A 24,346-nucleotide genomic window follows, 5' to 3' on the forward strand; every position below is an offset into this window, starting at 1 on the left:
AGTGTACCTCTGGTGCAAATTACTGACCTCTGTCATCATTTTAGGTGGGGGAACTTGCACAATCGGTGGCTGACTAAATACTTTTTTGCCCCACTGTATGGCCGCTGGGATAGGCTCCAACCTCCTGCGACACTGACAAGGATAATGTAAGACAATTGATGGTTGGACAGACACCATTATTGATGCTATACAGTATGGTATACATTTATTTTCAGTAAATCAGATTATTTTACTTTCTGGTACTGAACATTAGCGTAGTACATTTTATATGGCTACTTTAGACTTCTGCTACAACTCTGAATTATGCCACATTCAGAAGTTTGCAGACGACACAGCCATCATGGGGTGTATCTGGGATGATCAGGAAGAGGAGTACAGAAGTCTGGTGAGGAACTTTGTCGCATGGAGTCACACAAACCACCTGCAACTCAACACCTCAAAGACTAAGGAACTGGTTGTGGACTTCGGGAGGTCTAGAGCAGGTCCACTGCCGGTTCAGATAGAGGTGGAGGAGGTGGAGGTGGAGGTGGTCAACAAGTACAAGTACCTCGGGCTGTGGGTGGACAATAAACTGGACTGGTCATGCAACACAGAGCACCTGTATAAAAAAGCCCAAAGCCGACTGTACTTCCTCAGGAGGCTGAGGTCTTTTAACATCTGCAGGAAGCTCCTGAGGATGTTTAACCAGTCAGTGGTTGCTGGAGTACTTTTCTATGCTGTGGTGTGCTGGGGGAGCAGCACAGCAAAGAAGGACTCATCCAGGCTGGAAAAACTGATCAGGAGGGCTAGCTCTGTGGTCGGCATGAAGCTGGACACTCTGGTGACAGTGGCAGAGAAAAGGACACTAAAGAAACTGATGGACATTATGGACAATGCCAGGCATCCTCTGCACACGGCCATTAACAACCAGAAGAGTCTGTTCAGTGACAGGTTGCTTCTCCCCAAGACAAGAACTAACAGACTTAAAAACTCCTTTGTCCCACACGCCATCAGACTGTTTAACTCCTCTCTGGAGGGGAGAGGGAGGGGAAACAGGAGGACAAAGGAGGGGGGAACAACTAAGCTGTAGTGCCTCTTCACCTCACTGTGCAATACCTTTTTGTGCAATACTTTTGTAAATAGTCAACAGTGCAATAGACCTCAATACTCGAAATGTGCAATTCATTCACTTGTATTTTTATTTTTTATTCCTATTTATTCTATTTATCCCCTTCGTATATTTTATTTATATTGTCTCTGTATTTATATATGTGTGTGTGTGTGTGTGTGTGTGTGTGTATATATATATATATATATATATATATATATATATATATATATATATACATATATATATATACAGTATGTATGTATGTATGTATGTGTGTATATATATATATATATATATATATATATATATATATCTAGACAGCCAGTGACCTCTAGAGGAATTAGGTGATACCTACACTCCATTTTTAAAAAGCTTTCTGAGAACAGAAAGTTGAAGAAACAACATAATATTATAAATAGCACTTTTTAAACCCATTTTACAGCCATATAGACAAACTAATCCACCCTGGCTGACAAACTGATGATTTTTAACAGAAAATACTTGGCTTTGTTGACTAATACAGCAGGTAATAAGCTTTTGCAGGTCAGTCCTATATGTAGAAGTCTGAAAGTCTGATACTAAACAGCAAATGAAGAAATATTTTACTCAATTAGTCCCAAAACACACAAACATATTTTTACATGTACGCTTACGTGGTATCTCAAACTAAACGGACCACAGATCATTTTTAAAAATGATTTAAAATTGTAGTTTAACCTTGACAGTGACAGCAACATTATAGAAGAGGAAAAGAAATAATTTATATACCTGCAATTAAAATGCATCTGTCAATATGAGGGCTTTAATAATATGTCAAGTTATCTGCAATTAGAATGTTTTTCCACTTTTACAAATCTGATTTTTTGACTTAAAGAAGCAAAATGATGCACAAACAGCTCCAAACATTGCAACAATCAGAAGAGCAAATGTGACATTAAGTCCGGTCTCAGCATTGCGGACAGAGAGCTCCATACCAAGGAACCTCACAGTGGCATTGTTGTCAGTGATTGGTGGTGCAGCTGTTTCTGCAGAAAAGACACAGAAACCAAAGTTTTCGTATTATTTTTTAACATTTGCAGGCAGTAACTGTAAATCAAAGCCCTATTTTACCTGTTGTTAGAATTCCTCCACAGAAATTGCATTAAGGTTTAAATTTATTTGGTGTGGTGTAGCAGGTTTGACTACAACTACAGTTGCTAGCACTCTGCTAGCAACTGAACTGGACCTCTGAATTTTGTTCTCAGTATTCTGAGCACTTTTAATGCTATTATTTACAACAAGGTTTCTTGCATGTCTATACACCTCTAAGTAGCAGGTGTCTGTGAGCTGGTAAGAAAGACACTAACAAAATGAAAACATTAGCTTTCACTATGTCAGAGCATTATTTTTGCACCGTGTCTAATTATCATGCTAATTTTAGCTATTTGTTAGTAAGCTAGTGCTGTAAACTAACACACTTGCAAACATCTTACATCTGTCTAAATGATCTGCATTCATACAATACACAAGCTCAACTCTGCTATAATGCTTAAGCTCAACTTACAAAATGCTTGTATGCAGGAATAGATATTTAGGACCCCCTCAGTATCCCTGTTCCTTCTGATCATGGAACTGCATATCGTATTGCAGCTGTCCAGTTTAGGTGTCCTAAAAGGCTTGCTTTTGCACTGTGGAAGCACCTTGTTAGGTGGGAATTCCACTTCTCTTAACTTTAATGCATTTTGCAGTTTTTAGCAATGTAACTGTGTCAATGGAGAGCCAGCCTGGCTGGTTAGCATTAGCTGAAAACTTCCCACACAAATATATTGTGTTCTGACTTTAAAGTACCAAGTTGGTAATAGCCATAATGCTGAACTGATACAACTAAACATAGACTTTAAATATTTATGTTTACAGTAGGTTGGCCACGTACTTATCTTTTACATACTATTTACAATCCATGGTGTCAATTTACCTTCCACAGGATTCAAGCACTCATGTCCTGACGCAGGGTGAGGGAATCCATTGCAGGTTATGATTTTAGAGTAGTCGGAAACAGATTTCTTAGCTACTCGAGAAATATTAGGGTCTGAATGATTCACGTAAAAAAACCCAAATCTCTCTGAAAAGCCTTTAGCCCACTCAAAGTTGTCCATCAGTGACCAAGCTGTGTAGCCACGGATGTCTACACCATCTAGTAAGTAAGCTGGGAAGAGAAAAGAGATAAGTTAACTTTTTTGCACTTAAAATCTAGTTTCTTAATGTTTCCACAAAAGAAAAAGAAAAAACAGCCACGTTTTATCTGAGACATATTTATAGCCTTCTTCTCTAACTGTGCTGGTCCTAAATAGATTTAAAGATAAATTTTTCATACCTTTTAACGCCTGGTTGATGTATTTTTCGTAGTAGTGGCTCCTGTGAGTATCATTTAGATCAACAGTGCCCCGCTCTGAGATGCCATTCTCAGTGATAATAATTGGTGGATTTCCATATTCCTCCTTGATAAAATTAAGTATTCTGCGGAATCCAAATGGTGTGACTTTCAGCCAGCCTGAACCTGAATCCAGCCAGGTGAGATCAACAGTTGACCCTGCACCCCTGTGAAGATCAAAAAGGTTAGATTTTTGAGTTTGAGTAAAACAATGAAATAAGTTTCACATTTCAGTAAACGGCCACAGCAGAGAACAAAGTCAGCTGTGCTAAATCTGTTGGTTTCTTTTATTAGAAGAAAAATGAAAGATTACTCTATTAATATTTATCTAACGTTTGCTTACTTGTCTCCATCATAGTGCTGAAGGTTCTTATAGTCCACAGGGAATGTTAGGACAGTGGTGTAATAGTTGAACCCAAAATAATCATAAGTGCCTTTAATTCTTTTAACCTCCTCCGGAGTGAACTCAGGCAGCCTGGAAAATGGAAGTGAAACCAACAGGTTATGTGGTTGTTGAAAAAAGGACCAAACAACAAAAAAAGTGAAAATGTCCTGCTGCTTTTAAAGGTAACTTTATAGCAATTTTTTTTTCTTTTTGGGGCCTAAATGTACTTTTTGAATACCTAGATTCTGACAGACCAGCAGCAAGGCTTCGCTCACGAATGACTGTCTTCATTATGTCATTGTAGTCGCCATTATATACAGGATGGGCAAACCAGCCAATGTAGAACTGCACAAAAAGACACACAAAAGACACTTGAAATAACCACTATGACATATTGCTTTAAAATATAAGAAGAACTGGTGTACCTGAATGGCGCGTATTGCAGCATCATAGTCCTCCTGCTTATAAGGATTTCTGGGTTCAGACCAGTCAGAGTTAATTGTGATGGAGATAATTCCATTCTGTTTGGCCCTGTACTTGTCATTGTAAATATGCCAGGCCTCAGCATGAGCTTTAAGCAGGTTGTGACCAACAACGTAGGGCAGAGTACCTGGTCGGAAACTGATCCCTGGAGACAAACAGACACATTTGCAGCCTCTTTATATTTTTTGTTGTTGAGGGTTTGGTCAAGGATTGCTTTATTGTTTTTACAGAAGACATATTGTTTGATGTTTGAAACAGTACATTTTGTTTTGAACACTTTTGGTGTCCTTATATACAGTTTTGCATGTTCAGTAACAGTACTATTCCTATTTGTTAAATAAAGCAGACAACCAGGAATACTAAAGCATAAAGCTCACCTGGGGCACCTACTCCATAACCATGTCCTATCATGGCTACATTGTAGGGTTCGTTAATAGTTATCCAAAATTTCACTTTGTGGCCAAGTCTGTCAAAGATGAAGTCAGCATAATCTCTGAATTTGGTAACAATAGTGTCATTTTCCCATCCCCCAATATCCTGCAGGGCTTGTGGAAGGTCCCAGTGGTACAGAGTGACCTGAAAGCAAAGGGAAAGGGTTTACTGACGTTATTGAATTTACCAATTCTAGTACAGTTCTTTTAGCTGTAATTATACATACATGAGGCTGAATGTTTGCAGCAATCAGTGCATCCACCAGTCTGTGGTAGTAATTGAGTCCAGCCTCATTAATGTAGTTGGTGGTACCATCAGGAAGGACCCTTGACCATGATATGGAGAATCGATAATGGGTCACCTTGAGTTGCTTTAATATGGCAACATCCTCTTCTACTTTATTGTAACTGTCACAAGCTATGTCCCCATTGTCATCATTGGAGATTCGGAGATGAGTGTGAGCAAACTTGTCCCAAATACTGAGACCTTTTCCATCAGCTCTCCACCCTCCTTCAATCTGAAAGGAATAAGTATAAAACAGTAATTTAAAACGAATGAAAATAGAGTAAGCATTGCAATATATGTGCAGTGGCCTTATCTAGGGTACCTGGTATGATGCTGTGGCAGTACTCCAAATGAAATCATCTTGAAAATGTCCATAAAGTACCTTCTCATCATCTGGCAATGGGAAACCATTATCCTTTATGATGTTATAATAGAAATGAGCTGAGTACTTGGGTGTTCTTGACCGATTTGGGTTACTGAAGTCCACGTGGTGCAGGCCAAATCCAACGTTGTACCCATTAAGCCACTCAAAAGAATCCATTAGAGAGGTTGCAGTGTATCCTTTCACAGTCACACCATCAACTTTATAGGCTGTAATGTAAACAAGCGCACAAAAAAATTAGGTACATTAAAAATACTTATAATGATCGTGCAATGTAGCTAATAAAATCACTTTGACAGTATACCTTTCAGAGCCTCATCAATATAGGCCTTGTAAAAAAACACTCTGGCAGAATCATCCCAAGTTGTCTGTGCTTCTGTAGCAACTCCGTTCTCAGTAATATAAATCTCTGGATCACCATACTCCTCCTTTATCCAGTTGAGGAGTCGCCTCAAGCCCCAGGCCACAACTTTTTGGTTAGGAATGGCTGTAGTTGGTGAATCATTTTCCTCTTCTTCCTTGAAGTCCCAGTCATATTCATAAGACGCAGGGCTAAGCCGAGCTGTAACATGGCTTACAATCTTTGTAGTGTAATGATTTACACAGAATACGTCAGCAGTTCCCTTGATGAAGTTCTTTTCTTCTTCAGTAAAGGAAGGAAGTCTTGACTGTGGAAGACCTTGGATTTCACTTTTGTTCCCAACTTGCCACTTCAGTGCATCAGGATAGTCACCATTCTTAAAAATAGGATGTGCAAACCATCCCAGTTGGAACTGCATCGCCCGGTCAGCAGCCACCACTTCACGGCGAACGCTGACATCTTTAGGTTCAGCCCAATCAGCATTGAGGGCTATGGAGATTAGACCACCCTGAGACTGGCGATACTTGTCATCATATGTATGGTAGGCCTTGGCATGGGCTTTAATGAGGTTGTGTGCAACTATGTATGGTCCATACCCTGGGTCCTTAACATTTGGTGGCATATTTCCAAGTCCATATCCAGACCATGCAATTGTCTGAGGCTGGTTAATGGTTATCCAGAATTTCACTCTGTCACCAAATGTAGCAAAGCAGAAGTCGCAATAGTCATTAAAAATGTCTATCATCTCTGCACTTTCCCAGCCATTGACCTTTTGCAAAGCTTCAGGAAGGTCCCAGTGGTACAGTGTTACCATGGGTTCGATATTGTACGCTATAAGACCATCAATGAGTCTGTTGTAGTAGTCAACACCTTTCTGGTTGAGGGACTTACGTGTGCCATCAGGAAAGATCCTGGACCAGGACAAAGAGAATCTGTATGACTTCACCCTCAGAGCCCGCAGCATGTAGAGATCTTCATTAAGTCTGTTGTAACTGTCACAGGCTACATTGCCGTTTGCATTATCAGGAATAGTGTTAGTTGTCTGAGTGAATCTATCCCATATACTAGGACCTTTGCCATCAGCATTCCAGCCACCTTCAATTTGGTAGGCCGAAGAAGAAATTCCCCAACTGAAGCCCTCAGGAAAAGTGCCATAATGGTACATTTTTCTATCAAAGTTTGACTGTGAAGAGAATTTCTCCCAAACTACCTTTGCCTGAGATGGAACTTCTGAGGGTGGTAAAGCAGCTAAACGTCGAGTTAATGGCCTTTCTGCAGCTTTAAACTTCTTACTTTTTTGTGAACTGAAACCGTTTTGCTCGATAATCTCAGCGTACAAATATGCAGATTGCTTTGGGGTCCTTGGTCTGGATCCCACTTCAAAGTTGACATAGTGAAGACCAAATCTTTGGCTGTAGCCTTGGTTTGCCTCAAATCCATCCATGAGTGACTGCACTGTGAATCGCTGCACATCCACTCCATCTGTGAGTGTTGCTACAAAATGAACACATAAAAACAAAATTAATATTTGAATTATTTTAACTCTCTCTCTAAAAAAAATGTGCCCTCAAATTGGGGAAATCTCCAACACTAACCTTTCAGGGCCTCATTGATGTAACTTTTCATATAGTCCATTCTGCTGGTGTCAGTGAGACTGTCAACACTGTAATCTGTTGGCATCCCATTTCCTGTTATGTATACAGGTAATTTGTTAGCACTCAGGTATTCTGTTGCAATGTAGTTCAGGAGCCTTCTAAGTCCCCAAGGAACAGGATAGATCCAGTCAGAAGCTGTGGAACTCCATGTGGGGTCCACAGTTGCATGGAAGTCACCCACACCGTCAGGACCAGGGGTGCACCCACCATCACTGTTGCTGACCAGCCGAGAAGTATAGTGATTTAAACCAAAAAAGTCAGCAGTACCAAGTATCCTCTTGCTCTCTGTGGGAGTGAAAACTGGGAGCTTTGCTGGTACAGAGTCAGGGCATGCTGTTTTCTTCTGTTCCACCTGATCTTTGAGTATTGCAGGATAATCTCCGTCTACAAATATGGGATGTGCAAACCAGCCCAGCATAAACTGCAGGTAACGGTCTGCAGCTGCTACGTCTTCAGGTTTAGCAGGGTCACTAGGCTCAGCCCAGTCAGAGTTCAAGGCAATGCCCACTTTTCCTCCTTGTGTTTTTCTGTAATTGTCATTATAGACATGCCAGGCCTCGGCATGGGACTTGAGAATATTGTGAGTGACCTGATAATGCAAAATCAAATGTTAAGTACATTAGTGCAATAATTACACTTGTAATAAAGTGATTAATTGTAGTATTCTAATAACATCACTGTCACCTGATAGGAAGATTCCACATAGTCCTTTACTCCTGGGGCATGCACACCAGTACCATACCCGGCATGGCTCACTACCCAGGGACTATTGAATGTGTTCCAGATCTTGACTCTGTCTCCAAACCTGGAGAAGCAGAAATCTGCATAGTCTTTGAAGGCCTCTACAATGGAGGCATTGGTCCATCCACCATAATTCTGGAGTGCTTGAGGCAGATCCCAGTGGTACAGAGTGACAATGGGTTGTATGCCAGATGCAACGAGAGCATTTATCAGCTGGTCATAGTATTGAGCTCCTTTTTCTGATTGGCTCTGTCGGTACCCTGTGGGGAAAATACGGGCCCAAGAGATGGAAAACTGGTAGGTGTCGACCTGAAGACCTCGCAGAAGGTAGACATCATAATCTACCTTACGGTAACTGTCGCAAGCTAGGTCAGCTGTCTGATTTGCAAAGGCCAAGCCCTCATGACCAAACCGGTCCCAAATAGTCTCTCCTTTCCCACCTTCTGACCAGCCACCTTCAGTCTTAAAGGATACGCTGGAGGTGGCCCACTGGAAGCCAGAGGGGAATGATTCCTGAAGGAAAAGATCTCGTTCTGCTGTGGTCTGGGACTTAAATTTATCCCACACAGTCTGATAACTGTTTCTTAACCCTGTCACCCTGGTGTGGTGTGAACCTGCATGACTTTCAGAAAATAAAAAGACATAAATTTCACACGTGAACTTAAAAAAAAATAGAATAACAATATATGTGAATCAGAAAATGAACTCTTACTTGACAAGAGCATCTTCCATGTCCAGCTTGCCTAACACGTCCTTCATGTCACACCCCACAATATTCAGGCCATTGTCCATCAGGACTGTGTTGTGGTCAAGAAACAGTTAAGTCTTGTCAGTTATAAAACAGTAAGTATAAAGAAATAAAAAATGCATTCCCTTTGGATGGGTTGCTACAGACGTCTGGTGAGAATGTCATGTTAACAACACCTTTAGAAATATATTTACTTAGAAACACACTTGGTAATGTGTTCAGTACTTATTTTACCCGCCCTATTTGTACATTTGGCAGCTCAATTGAGGACAAAATGCAGAATTTAATAGTATAGAATGTAATGTTATAATACATTATGTAATATCAGATTAGGATGGTGTATCCTAATAAAATGGGTCATAATATTTGCTTATATTTGCTAATACTTGGGTTACCAAAAGAAATTTTAGTCAACTAAAATCTACAGTGCAAACACTTTCTTCATTTAACCCAATATTCTTGGTACAATGCATCTGTCATAACAGTTATGCAGAAAGCATTGACTGTGGTCCAACATTTTCTATTAGCACTTTACTGGCTCATAATATGATGACATGACACTCATCACTTTCACTTGATAACTCTTCCACTTTTATGAGAGCAGTATTGTCAATTTTTACAGTGTTGACTAATGTTATATTAATGTGTTTTTTCTTCAGTAAATACCAGAGGATTTCTTTATTTGACATAATATTTTTTTTATTTTTCCATGATTACCAGTGTGAGCACTGGTTTCAGTGGCGCTGGTCATTGTTTTGGTGTTAATATCTCTTAACAGTTCCACATATTATACGATATTAACTTCATCTTCTGGTTTAAGTGTAATACACTTCATCTACCTCCAGTCAGACGCAAAAGTTTGTATGGCAAATCACTGTCATATTTATGAAAGCTCATGGGGCTAGGAAACCTCACTGTCCACTTTTAGTCACCGGTGCTAGTTTCAGTCAGTATGCAAATGTACTCTTTATAAGGTTGGGGAAACCTGCATGCAGTTAAGACTGAAGAAGTCACTTGGATGAGTGATGAAACGTTACTCCAACTGAAAACTCTACATCCAGATGAACAGAATTAACTTTTTGAGATTATATGCTATATATCTGTAAATACAAATTTAGTTGTATAGCTCTTCATATTCATTGGTAATTTAATGGAAAATAACAGCATAAAATATAATTGTATTTACCATTTAAAAAATTTCCAAGAACTTGATAATTACTCTGGGAACAGTCATGAGCAGTCATCTTGTACAGCAGGATAGGCAAGTTCCCAATGGACATCTACAGTGTTACAGAATATGCAGATGCAGCAGTTTAACAGTAATGCAAAATCTGAAAAGCTAGGAATTTTTTCATCATGTGTTTACTCTACCTGTATCCTCCTTAGCTCGTTTTCAAAATTTGAGGAGATAACACAGTTATATTCAATGTGCACCGACAAGAAATCCATCTATTAAAAATAGAAGATACACAACGGCATACCATTACACTCAAGCCTCTTGATCAAAAAATAAACTGTATGTGATACTCTTTGATGTATATATAACACACTACTATTGTTTCAAAAATACACCATTACATAGTCATGTGAAACACAAAGTGCCAGAACATCATTGTTTAAAAAAATTTATGGGGCGACCGTGGCTCAGGGGGTTGGGAAGCGCATCTGTAACCGGAAGGTCGCCGGTTCGATCCCCGGGCTCTCTGTCCTGGTCGTTGTGTCCTTGGGCAAGACACTTTACCCTACTGGTGTTGGCCAGAGGGGCCGATGGTGCGATATGGCAGCCTCGCTTCTGTCAGTCTGCCCCAGGGCAGCTGTGGCTACAACCGTAGCTGCCTCCACCAGTGTGTGAATGAACAGTGGCATTGTAAAGCGCTTTGGGTGCCTTGAAAAGTGCTATATAAATCCAATCCATTATTATTATAAAAATGTCTATTAAAAAAATTGTCAATTTGTCATATAAATGAATGTAAAGCTTCTTTTGTGAGTCACCACAATAGACAGTTCAGTATAATTAATTTGGCATGGATCTTTATGTTTTATGAACTGTCACAGAAATTTCTCTCAAACTGTGGACCTTTAACACATTGCTAAAACCGTATCAATTCATTTTCAACCATACCAAATTAGGTTGAAATATAATTTTTTATTTACATAGCATTAAACATGAAAATAGCACATTGCAACCCACAACCACCAAACATGTGGTCCTCTCGTTACATCAAACGGAAAACAGGCAACCATGTTTGAGAAAATATTCAAAGTGCACAAACCAGAGATAGCCATTTCTGAAAGTAGCATTAATACCATGCAGAAATATGAAACAGGAAAACAGGACAGCGCTGTTCACAACCACCAAACACGCAAACCAGGGGAAGTATGCTTCAAACGGTGATACAGCCTACTCTGAGCTGTCGCTTTCTTGTTCAAGTATCTGGCACTGGGTTCAGAGTAAAATCCTATCTGCCTCACACAGCCCTCCATGAGAAGAATAAATGTGATGTTATTTTCCATCTTTTTTCATTGCATTGCAAATACATCTCTTATAAAGAAACCACACAATATCATATCTTAAGCCTTGGATTGTAGCCTCAGAGATGCTAAGCAACATCAACAAGCTTTTGATTTGGTTAAATCACAAGCTTTAACCATTGCCTGGTAGGCAAGACTGGCCTACCAGGCAATAAGAGTTTGGATTTAACAGCATGTCATTTTACCCCAATTCCTTTGGTCCCCCCTGATATATGAGGCATCTAGATCTTGGACAGAGAACTCACTTTGGTAAATGGTAAATGGCCTGCATTTGTATAGCGCTTTTCTAGTCCATAGGACCCCAAAGCACTTTACACTACATTCAGTCATTCACCCATTCACACACTGGCGATAGCAAGCTACATTGTAGCCACAGCTGCCCTGGGGCGCACTGACAGAGGCGAGGCTGCCGGACACAGGCGCCACCGGGCCCTCTGACCACCACCAGTAGGCAAACACGGGGTTAGTATCTTGCCCAAGGATATTTGGCATGCAGCCAGGATGCAGCCTGGGATCGAACCACCGACCTTCTGATTAGTGGCTGACCTGCTCTGCCACCTGAGCTACAGCCACCCCCCACTTTCTTTATGCGCTGTTGCTTGAGTCTTCATGCAGGCTGAGCAGTGTTTCATACAGTGATCGAACAACTGTGATCAGGCTCATGGTTTAGGCTCAAGAAAAATCTGATGAGCAGAATGTGGGCATATGACAACAAGGTGAAAGGGTGTGTGATGGAGAAAGATCACTTGGAATTTAATCGGGCTGTTGGGTTGGGTTGCTGATCCAAGCTGTGTATGATTATCTTATCTAGGCAAGCTAATCTCCAATTCAAGGGTAAAGGTGATTCTCCCTGTACCCTCAAAAAGCTTCGCATATTTCTAATAGCTCTGGGCAAATAAGCATGTCTCATTGTTATTTTCAGATTGATTTTCTTTTCAATTTTAACAATAAAGGGACTTGGTCTTAATTAAAGCTTAAGGTATACATAATGTTTACATACATAATGAAATAGAGTATTTAACTTACTGCTGTTGAATCTTTAATGTGGGAGAGGGAAGTCATATCTGTTGCTCTCAACCCAATTGACAGACGTCTTCCTGTAAATGTAGAAGCATTTAAATCGTTTTTTAATATTTATTTTAATATAAAATGTCTGCTGTAAAAATGGCTTGTTGGGTCAAACTGTACAGTGACATACATACAAGATTATTTTAGTGAATTCAATTGCTGCTGAGATAATCATGACGGTAATATGTCTGATAAATAATGCTTTGAAGGCTTTCAGTATCAGTTGGCCATAAAGTATTTTTAACAGGTGGTATTTTTAACAGTATTTTAACTTCTTAAGACATACAGAAAATCTGATGTGTTGTGTAATATTACAAAAACGCCTAAAATACACATCTATGTGTTTATTTTATGACACCAAAATGTAACTTCTTGACATATATGAGAACTGGAAAACAGCAAATATGACATTTAATGGTCATTTATTTTTGTTTGTTTTATTTACCTTTTGATAGTAGTTTCCAATCAAACTTGATTTTTAAAATGCTTATTTTTTTTTAGCAGTTTTCTCAAAATACTGATTTTGTGTTTTTAAAGGTGAAATTAAAAACTCCTTTTGTAAAAGCCTTTGCATCTGATTTCTCAGCAACATTTTTAAAATAGCTTATTTTAAGGAATGTTTTGGAGAAATTTCTCAAGATTTCTTACTTCTGATTTTTACTCTATTTGCTTAGTATCTCATCTTAATTGTCTCTTTTTCTTCTAACTCACCTTTGTCAGGAAAGCGCTGATGGTACATCTGGTAAATGTTCTTGTTTAGTTGAAGGAAGTTCTGCAGAAAACTGGGAGCATGTGCAGGCTGCCCGTCATGCCAAACACCATCCAGTGTCAACCATGAGTGTGCAAGTGGTGCAAACTCTTGGAAGGCAAACTCTGCATACTGCTGAAACATCTGTGCCAGCTCCTGGCTCTCCCAGCCTCCATACCTTGATTGCAGAGACTCTGGAACTGTCCATCCATGAAGGATGACCAGAGGCTGAAGACCTGCTTCCAGCAGCTGTTTCAGCAGGGTCTGGTAACATCTAACCACAGCCTGCTGGGGCTGGCTGGGGTGGCCTGTAGGAAGAAGTTGAGCCCATGACAGCGGTACTTTGAAGTGGGTCATCCCTCTGCTCTGCAGGTACTCAAAGTACTGCTTAGAGCCAGGAGGAACGGGATGACTGCAGTCAAAGGCATCATTTATGTTTCTGTCTGAGCTTCTGACCACCTGCTTTGTCAGAGGCCCTGCAAGAAGCATGAAGTCCACCCTTCCATTCACCTCACTGCTCTGACAACCACGGAGACAAAAAACGTACAGACAAAAGACCCACAACAACTTCTTCATTGTGGCTCAAAAGAAAGGAACGAAGTGAAAATATTCACTGGTTGCAGAGTTCTTTAAGGCAACTTTTGTTCCTTCTTATTGCATAATTACCCAATCAAGATCGGTATCTTGTGTAATTATTACAAGTGAACATGTTTATTGTAGCTGTGAAATATGGTCAGAAAGACTCTGGACTCAATCTACTGATAATTGAATCCCTATCTTGCAGTGATCTGAAAAGTCTCGAATTTGCAGCTGCAATATACCTTTTAAAATGTATAATTTTTATATCAGTGTGAGTTACAGTATATCAGTTAAAAGGAAAAACCAGATAATTAGCAGAAAACAAGCATGAGAAGATATTTTAGTCAGTTAGTTCTGCAGTTCAAAAGACCAAGGGGAGTGAATTAAAACTGAGTATTTTTCTCACCAGCTTAATTTCTATGTAGATGAACTGGAGTATCAGCTACAGCTGTCAAAACAAAATATCCATCATAAACCACTATCAGCTTCTTGATACTCAACCTCCTGACTTGCATAAACAAGGCTATTAAAATCTCCCGAACTTTCAAGGTACAATGATAAGTAATGGTTATACAGCCAAAACTGTATTGCTCCGTAATACAGGCACGTGCAGAGGGGGGGGGGGGGGGGGGCTAGAGGGGTTTGAGCACCCGCCCCTTTCCTGATGGGTGCCCAAAGTGCCCTTTTGTTGAGGCAACTTTTTTAAAAAAAAATTTACTTTTTATTTTTTATTTTTTTTATGTGTGTGTGCGTGCGTGCGGAGTCCTGTCTGTGCCCCTCAACAATAATATTTAACTAGTCTATTAATCACAGTTTTGCTAAATAAAAGGATCTGGCTTGCATCAGTCACATGATCACATTTAACCAATGATCGCCCTTGACGGCAGAACGCGCTGGTTACGAGCCGGGAACGAGCTCACAAAGAGCACGCGCATTTTTAGCGGTCCGGAGCTGTAGGAGAAACACAAGTTAACTCAGAGACACAGACTGATGCGACAAAACCAGTAAGTAGGTGTACAGCGCACACTGTAGTGTATAGCACCCAGGAGTATTAGCTTATTACGTACACGTTGGTAAGCTGTCTTGTGGCAACTGACGAACTGAAACAAACTAGCGTGCTGTGTGTGCAACAGCGCGACAAACATACCTGTCCTTTTATTAACTGCACAGGTAGTGCTGGTCATAGCTGCTGGCTACCTGGCTGTCATGGGTCTGTAGCTCTGTCACCGTTTTAGGGAACATATTTAGTTTTAAAGTATTTAGAAACATATTTAGTTTTAAAGTAAGTTTCCGGGCTTTTCCTGCCTTTCTGGAGGGATTATATTTCACTAAAAAACGATCTAATATGCATGACCACATAATTATGCATTATTATAATTATAATATATTAAAAAAGAACATACATTATATTTTAAAGAACATACATTAAGAAGCAGATTATATTAGATTTATATTTTAAATAAGACAAAATTTGGATTTTACAGCAGTAAAATTATTGTATTTCTACAGTTTAAAAATGTAATAACCCCTGCACAGAGTGGATAGTGAAACAAATGGAATCATCATAAATACATTATTTCATATTTATTACTTCCCCCTCCTCATTGCTTTATTATTGTAGCTCTAGTAATAAATAATAATGTAAGGATTCTGGATGAGCACCATGATGCCCATAGTATATACAGCAGGGCTCGCAAAATTTCAAAATCCCTGGTAGCCCTTCGGGCAGGGACGCTTCAGTTTTTGGTAGCCCAAAATAAATTTAAGTAGCCCAAATAAAAAAGAGAGCAATTTTTTGATTGATGTTTTGTTTCCTGTTTTGTTTCCATTACAATATTATACATTAAAGTATAATATTGTAATGGAAACAAAACATTAATCAAAAAATTATTGAAACACAAATTACAACATTGTATAAAAATTACAATCATCAACTCAAATATTTGGTTCTAATTGAACAGAAATTTCTATGAACTTGTAAGAACTGTAGAACATGAATCAGTCTGTGTCAGATCCTGAATATGAAATTTCCACTGAAGTCACGGGTAAGAGGCAAGTGGAACCAAGATCGAGGCCATTTGCTTTTTGAAGTTTGCAAAGACTGCTAAATTTTGCCAGAGGTAGTTCACTCTTTGCAACACAGTACGCTGTTCTAAACAGATTTTTCAGGTTTATTTTTAGTATGTTATTTGCAATTGGTGTTTGTTCTGGGAAAGATATTGCAGACTGAGCAATAATGCATTTCTTGCATTTCTCATGGGCTCTAATGGGGGCCTTTCTTAAAATGACTGGTCCCAGTAACAAAGGCGCTTGTCGACTCAGAAATCGAGGGAAAACCAACAACACACCCGGCAGAACATTAGGCCTATGTTATTTGCACGGGTGCACATAAGTGGTCCGCATGTGCGCATTCCCTGTCAAAATAAAAGACGCGCACCAGATAAGAAGTTTATATGGACGTTTGCGTCCATATAAAAGGCACTGTTTTTGTCCGCTAGAGTGGGATTTTCACGGCACATTCTGCATCACATCTCTGTGTGTTCATCATTTGTTTGAAGCCAGCTCACCTCCTGCAACCAGTTTTCCGAGAATACACGCTTCTTTTGTGATTCTGACTCCTGACATTTCTTTGGAGGTAGAGGAACACCAAAGTAATTGCTTAAAGGAGCTTCTTCGACATCTTTAAGAGTTCTAAACAAATGTCTGTCCTCCTCCAGAAAATCTTATGTAAGCAAACAAGCGTTGCAACTTCTTATCTTGTGCACGTTTTCTATTTTGACAGCGAATGCGCACCTGCGGACCACTTATGTGCAGCCCTGGTTATTTAGCTCGTCATATTGCAGCCACAGAAATTATTTTGTCCATGAAACCATAAAGCTGCACTTTCTTTTTGCCTTATAGTCTGATTTGTCATAACTTTTCCGTTTTGCGGTAAGCTTTTCTTTGGCTGTCACTTCTTCACCCTGACCTGTCTTATTTGGCTCAGCAGAACTGAAATATATATCCTGCTGCTTTTACACACGCACTCACATAAGCTCAGCGATTCTCTGCGCGATCAACCTCTCACATGTTTAAGCTGCGGGAGATTTCACTTGTCATGTTTGCATAGTAAGCTAACGATTAATAAGACGATGTCAGAGGAATTGGTGCGCAAATTATCATCACTCACCAATCAGTACTGTCGCTCTCTATACACAGTTCATGCGATTGCAAAGTGAAAGCAAAAAAACAAGCGCAAATTCAAACGCGATTTCAATATGTCACATATTGACAGTGGCTCACCGATGCCAATGACATAATTACCCAGCTACATTTCTGAAAGAATGCAAAAGCATTGACATACTTTTCCTTTCTACGATAGCCCGACGGGCAGGGCAGAGAAAGATTTTGGTAGCCCGACTGGAAAAATCGCTAGCCCCGGGACGTCGGGCTAGCGATTTTGCGAGCCCTGTACAGTATTCTGAAGAAGGTCTAAAATGTCATTGTGTGTGCTTGCATGTGTGTGTTTTATTTAGATAGATTTAAAAAAAAAATATTACTCATGATATAACATTGTCCAGACATGCCTGGTAAGGACATGAGGAGGAAACAGTAGGAGCTGTGTGAGGCTACTAAAGGCAGTGCTATAACATTTTTCTGTCATCATTTTATTATAGATTAAGTGCTGGAGTTGTTAGGTGTGGATAATTAGATTATATTTATTGCAATAGCAAGTTGTGCCTTGTTCTCAGATAGACAGCAAGTGGAGAGTGATATATGAAATGATGGGATGGAAGGAAGAAGAGAAGCAAAGAGTGATTCACAGGCAGAGCCTAAATTATTTCTCACAGTTTTTTGTTGCCTTATGGTTCCAAGCGCTGTCACCAATCTTTGCATTTTGTTATTATCTCATGACACTTGTTTAATCAGCTACCATCTCTCCTATGAACTTTTTAATGTCTACAGTCTCAGATCAACACAGCCCTGCCCTTCCTATATTAGATTCTTGATGAATGTGTGTTGTTGTTATTCAGCCTGGTTCAATGTGCCCCTTTTTAACTTTGAGCACCCGCCCCTTTAAACGTCTCTGCACGGCCCTGCCGTAATATGTGCTATGTTATGAAGCGCAGTATTTAGAACCCGAATACAGACAGACAATATAAACCAACAAATCAAACTGAAAGTTGAAACTGACAATAGGAGAGACCTAACTTCAAGCAGTGGTGGTGGTGGGGGGGGGACCTGAATGCCCTCAAGTTGACTGCATTGGCAAAATTTAAATGGGCCAAATCTAAATGGAGAGGAGTTGTGTTTCTGGGGGTATTAACAGCAAAGTCACACCCTGCATGTTTTCATAGAAAAATAATTCAGTTTTCACTGAAAACTATATTAGGAGGTAAAGTTACTTTGGTAGGCTTTCTTTTGTCTTAGTTTCTTGTCCAGAACACATTTATTAGATGTACAGTATTTATGACAGTATTTATGACAGTATTTATGACAGTGCTAACTGCTTATCACAGGTCCCAAAGGTCACTTACCCACTAAGGTGGGCAAGTGAAGAAGTGAAAATAGAGTGTGCTGTACTTTAACATGAGACTGAAAAGCAAAGTTAATGACTGCATGTGGTATTAGTCATAATGAATGTCATTAAAATCACATTCATCTGTTACCAGCAACTGCTGGTGACTCCAGTGCAACAAAACGTAAATAGATATGGCAATTCCTAATGCAAAAGTTACTGTATTACACTGCTTCATTCATTTACAGCTCCTGTTCATCTGTATTATTTTTTAAATGCAATATCTCAGTGAACTGGGAAATTTGGAGATCAATTTGGAATTAGAAACAGTATTCTCAGTTTGTTTGGATAAACAGTCCTTGAAATGGTTTAAGTACTATCTTTCTATTAGAACCTGAGTTTAAAGTCAAGTCCACTCACCAGTAATATACCAAAGGTGTTCCTCAGGGATCTATTTTTGGACCTCTTTTATGTATGTTTTTCCAAGTTTACAGTATTTTTAATGTAATGTAAACAGTCTGTGTGTGATTCAATTCGGCAATCACACACACGCACATAAAAGGACCCAGCCTACAGTTCATATTCAGACCCTTCATGATCATAAAATTGAAACTGTTGATTGTTATAAATACTTTAGACTCTGGCTGGATGATAGACTCCTTTTAAAAACAATATGGAATGCCTTTCAAGAAAATTAAAGACAAAGATCAGATTTTTACATCTAAATCTTACTTCTCATTCACACGTTGTTGCATCTAATTCACAATTTTGTCTACATTGATTATGGTGATATATTTTATATGCATGCTTCTACATCCACTTTGAAGTAGATTTAGTGTATCACAGTGCATCATGATTGATCACAGATGATTCTTTTTTTACTCGCCCATGCATCTTATTTGACAGAGGGATTGTGCTGCTCAGCAATAGAGCGCAACATTTTATGATATTTATTTACAGTTCTGTACTGCATAGGACTGTACCTCTTCTTCACAGTGAACTTGGAAAAAACAGGTTTAAATACTTTGGTTCCTATAACAAGCCACAAAAAAATAACTACTCTTGCTTTTTTTTTCTTAATTTGTGATCATCTTTAATATGTTGTTTTATATTATATTTATAATTATTTTTTTACACAGGTCTCAGTCTTATTGAGACTACCTTCGTACATCATATTGATAATAATTCCAGTACTGTTCTGAACTGCTGCAAAATCCTACCTGTTACTAATTTCAGAGTTCATTAAAATCTTTTTAAGTGTGTTGTGCCTCTCAGTGTTTTGCACAAACAACTGTGACATTTTCTTTGATTAGACCCTGATGTGCCTTCTAAACCCCATTTCAAATTTTGCAGGATTTCCTTTACATAACAGTCTGGTTGTGGTTTCATGCAACAGAAGGTGAATGATGGATTTATTCACTTTATAACTCTTGCATAATAGCTCCTCATCGTGGCTACCTGCTGCAATAACTAAAGTTGTGATACATTTTAAAACATGAACATGAGCAAAACAAATGAACAAACTGAAGGCACAGATGTTTATTATTGACTGCATTTTACTTACTTTTTACTTCATATTACTGAGCATATTTATGTCAGTGGGTTGGTGTGTTGTGAAAGATTCATTATAATTAAAAGTTATTGCTTTTATTTTTCTTTTAACTACCTTCAATAATTACCATCTTTTGACAATAATGTTTGGCTTTAAGATCACCTTTGGTTTTAAAATTGTTTACTTTGGATCTACAGACCTACCAAGGCCTGGCTGTGTGGCAAGCAGAGGTTGGACCCAAACACAGGACTCCAGAGGTGCTGAGAACTACTAACTAAAAGTACCAAACAATAAACTCTTGGTGTGGTAAGTAAGAGGCAAAACATGAAGCACACAGCATGGGGAGAAACATGACGGGAGGACATCAAGACTGACGACATGATGAAGAACATAAATACACAAGGTTGAAAATTATGTGCTGGGAGTCCACTGTTCTCGCCGGCTCTAGTGAGCCTCGTCCTCCCGGTCAGTGATTGAACTGGTGGGGTAACAGACATCTCCGAAAATGTCAGAGCACTTTTACAAATATGAGTAATTAACAAGGGCCGGACAATTATGACCAGAAACACTAAAGTAGGGGCGGTGGGGATATGTGGTGTCTTGATAAACAGAGCAGATATTTGAAGTTTACTCAGCTACATTCTCACTTGAAAATATCTTAAAAGTTTTTTTTGTGACCTAGAAACAGTAATATTTCAAACTTTTTAGCCACTATCCTCCACCATTGCCACGTTTGAGTTTGGACAAAATGCATTCTGGGATATTTGGCTGCACGAAGTCCATGCTCGATAAAATAGGAGGAGCAAGAACACATTTGGCTTGATGCGTATTCTGAATTGGAACATTACTTTGTCTGTGACTGATGACGTATCACAAGTCCATGAGAATGCAAGTACACACAAGTACGCATATTGAGAATGGCCATTGTCACTGAAAGCTCCGTGTCAACTAATGAGAGAGAAGCCTATGAGGCAAGCTGCCAGTGCCTCAGCTTTTACTGTTCTGAGATCAGCCAGGACCTGCAGTTCATTTTGAAACATGGCTAGCATTAGCAAGTAAATGCACATAAGTGATTGAGCATCGTAACAGATGTCTTTCCTCTTGCTAACCACCTTGGCCAGTATGTGTGATACACAGAAGATGGTGTTTGAAAAAGTTATCAGTAACTGCTTTAGTGCATTAGCATTAGCAAGGAATTAGCAAGGAAAGCTGAAATGATGAAGATGGAGACAGACAGCAGCTCTGACCATGTCCATCAAACAGGCAAGTTGAGCAGGTGCAGTCTCAGCAGCACTTTTAGATTAGCATCTATGAGAATGTCTGAATGGAATACATTTAACTAGCTGTTTTGTCAACACTCCACCTTCAGTTTTCATTCATATTTTAATTTTCTCTATAGATATTGATCGTTAACCTTATCATACCTCCCACCTACCTAGAGGTCATCACAGAAGAGCCACTACAAAAATATGTTTTATAGAATATGATGTTGAACATTAAAAAGCATCAAAAGTATTTAAAATCGGCTCAGTCTTAAACATGTGTAGCAATGGCATTGATTCATTTAACACTGATGGGGAACATGTTTTGAAGAATAATTATTTTAATTTTGATACTTAATGCACAATTTTCCAGTAATAGTTTGTGGTCTGAAGGGTTTTCGTACAATTGCACTGTTTGTTTTTCCAAAGGAATGGTTTAAAAAAATCCTCCACCACTTATCATTTTAAACTAATAACAAATAATTTTTAGTAATATATGATACTTACTTGTCTATAGTAGTAATTATATTTTACAATTCTTCAGCCAGGAAGGAGGGCAGAAAGATGAAGAGCCCATGTGGAGTGTACAGATGGTGTGTTTTATTTTAATCGTGTTAGATGAATGTAGTGGAGGAAGGGCAATCATCTCTGCTTGCCTTTCTGTAAAAGTCACGTCAGATATACTGGGCATATCATTGCTGACCAATGCAAGTGATGATGGACTTGGAGTAAACTGCATTTTGACTGACAATATAATTTTGTGTCACAGTTAGTTGAAGCTGACTGTGGAGGACCCAAGTGCTGACATGCGAAAAACAAAACTTTATCTTAACAGGAAGCGAGACGTTTATTTAAGGCTGGTTAACAGTAGAAAACAAAAAGGAAAAGGCAAAACTAAACAATAACCTAAACTGGGAGAACTAAGCCAAAACATAAAAAAATCTGAAAGATGAACATGGAAACCTGGCATGGAAAAACCTGGAACGTGAAGACTTGGCATGAGCAAATGAAGATCTTCATGGCAGACAAGCAACAAATGAAACCTTAGAGGCTAAATACACACAAGAGGTAATCAGGGGAAGTGCAAACACATGGGGAAACAGCTGATACGAATGAAAATAATGACGACACAGGGGAAGTAAAACTACAGGGAGTGCAGAATTATTAGGCAAGTTGTATTTTTGAGGAATAATCTTATTATTGAACAACAATCATGTTCTCAATGAACCCAAAAAACTCATTAATATCAAAGCTGAATGTTTTTGGAAGTAGTTTTTAGTTTGTTTTTAGTTTTAGCTATTTTAGGGGGATATCTGTGTGTGCAGGTGACTTATTACTGTGCATAATTATTAGGCAACTTAACAAAAAACAAATATATACCCATCCATCCATCCATCTTCATCCGCTTTGGCCGGGTCGCGGGGGCAGCAGCCTAAGCAAAGAGGCCCAGACCTCCCTCTCCCCAGCCACCTCCTCCAGCTTATCCGGGGGAATACCAAGGCGTTCCCAGGCCAGCCGAGAGATATAATCTCTCCAGCGTGTCCTGGGTCTGCCCCGGGGCCTCCTCCCGGTGGGACATGCCTGGAACACCTCACCCAGGAGGCGCCCAGGGGGCATCCTTGTCAGATGCCCGAACCACCTCAGCTGGCTCCTTTCGATGTGGAGCAGCAGCTGCTCTACTCTGAGCCCCTCCCGGATGGCCGAACTTCTCACCCTATCTCTAAGGGAGAGGCCAGCCACCCTTCGGAGGAAGCTCATACCCGTTTCAATTATTTCTTTTTACCAGTGAAACCAATATAACATCTCCACATTCACAAATATACATTTCTGACATTCAAAAACAAAACAAAAACAAATCAGCGACCAATATAGCCACCTTTCTTTGCAAGGACACTCAAAAGCCTGCCATCCATGGATTCTGTCAGTGTTTTGATCTGTTCACCATCAACATTGCGTGCAGCAGCAACCACAGCCTCCCAGACACTGTTCAGAGAGGTGTACTGTTTTCCCTCCTTGTAAATCTCACATTTGATGATGGACCACAGGTTCTCAATGGGGTTCAGATCAGGTGAACAAGGAGGCCATGTCATTAGTTTTTCTTCTTTTATACCCTTTCTTGCCAGCCACGCTGTGGAGTACTTGGACGCGTGTGATGGAGCATTGTCCTGCATGAAAATCATGTTTTTCTTGAAGGATGCAGACTTCTTCCTGTACCACTGCTTGAAGAAGGTGTCTTCCAGAAACTGGCAGTAGGACTGGGTGTTGAGCTTGACTCCATCCTCAACCCGAAAAGGCCCCACAAGCTCATCTTTGATGATACCAGCCCAAACCAGTACTCCACCTCCACCTTGCTGGCGTCTGAGTCGGACTGGAGCTCTCTGCCCTTTACCAATCCAGCCACGGGCCCATCAAGACTCACTCTCATTTCATCAGTCCATAAAACCTTAGAAAAACCAGTCTTGAGATATTTCTTGGCCCAGTCTTGACGTTTCAGCTTGTGTGTCTTGTTCAGTGGTGGTCGTCTTTCAGCCTTTCTTACCTTGGCCATGTCTCTGAGTATTGCACACCTTGTGCAAAAAGCTAAACAATCCAATCCAATCCAATCCAACTTTATTTATATAGCACTTTTAAAAACAACAAAGTTGACCAAAGTGCTTTCCAATAATAAAACAGAGATAGCAGTTAAAACCATACTTTAAGCATACAATGAAATCAATAAACAAAACAAATATATAATTGAAAAAGAAGATAAAAATAAATCAACATGAGTAGAATAAACAATAAGATATACAATGAATAAGATTAACAAAGTAAAAAGATTAAGAATGACCAACAGCTGACTAAAAACTGACTACAAACTGGCTCTGATAACACTCCTAGAAGGCCTTTGAAAAAAAGTGTGTTTTTAAAAGTGATTTAAACATTTCAAGTGTTGGGGCCTGCCTAATATGGAGGGGCAGTTTGTTCCATAGTTTGGGGGCCACAACAGCGAAAGCTCGGTCTCCTCGGTGTTTCAGTCTCGACATGGGGACAGCAAGGAGTGACTGGTCAGATGATCTGAGAGACCTTTGTGGAGTGTATTGGTGTAAAAGGTCTGACAGGTAAGACGGAGCCAGGCCATTTAAAACTTTAAAA

At 39.5% G+C, this 24,346-nt stretch overlaps 1 protein-coding gene across 1 annotated transcript; it reads right to left on the reverse strand.

The window, feature by feature from the left end:
- Positions 1-1,480: 1,480 nt before the first annotated feature.
- LOC113007898 (lactase/phlorizin hydrolase-like) lies at positions 1,481-13,902 on the reverse strand. The gene is made up of 17 exons (XM_026144938.2): positions 13,284-13,902; positions 12,531-12,601; positions 10,344-10,421; positions 10,159-10,252; positions 8,937-9,021; positions 8,168-8,846; positions 7,424-8,072; positions 5,772-7,322; positions 5,408-5,676; positions 5,027-5,317; positions 4,746-4,944; positions 4,311-4,513; positions 4,124-4,230; positions 3,844-3,975; positions 3,444-3,667; positions 3,045-3,275; positions 1,481-2,115 (listed from the first exon to the last, which is right to left on the reverse strand). Exons 1-17 carry the CDS (start codon positions 13,894-13,896, stop codon positions 1,919-1,921), a joined length of 5,673 nt encoding a protein of 1,890 aa, XP_026000723.2. The 5' UTR covers positions 13,897-13,902; the 3' UTR covers positions 1,481-1,918.
- Positions 13,903-24,346: the final 10,444 nt, after the last annotated feature.

Source organism: Astatotilapia calliptera, chromosome 16 (genome assembly GCF_964374335.1).
Source record: "Astatotilapia calliptera chromosome 16, fAstCal68.1, whole genome shotgun sequence".
NCBI lineage: Eukaryota > Metazoa > Chordata > Actinopteri > Cichliformes > Cichlidae > Astatotilapia > Astatotilapia calliptera.

Bases quoted from the DNA above. Each gene is read 5' to 3' on its own strand.
- LOC113007898 (XM_026144938.2), bottom strand. From the start codon at position 13,896: ATGAAGAAGTTGTTGTGGGTCTTTTGTCTGTACGTTTTTTGTCTCCGT. The intron at 10,253-10,343 runs GTAGAGTAAACA...GTAACACTGTAG, and splicing joins ACGAGCTAAGGAGGATACAG to ATGTCCATTGGGAACTTGCC. The intron at 3,668-3,843 runs GTAAGCAAACGT...TGATCTTCACAG, and splicing joins CAGCACTATGATGGAGACAA to GGGTGCAGGGTCAACTGTTG.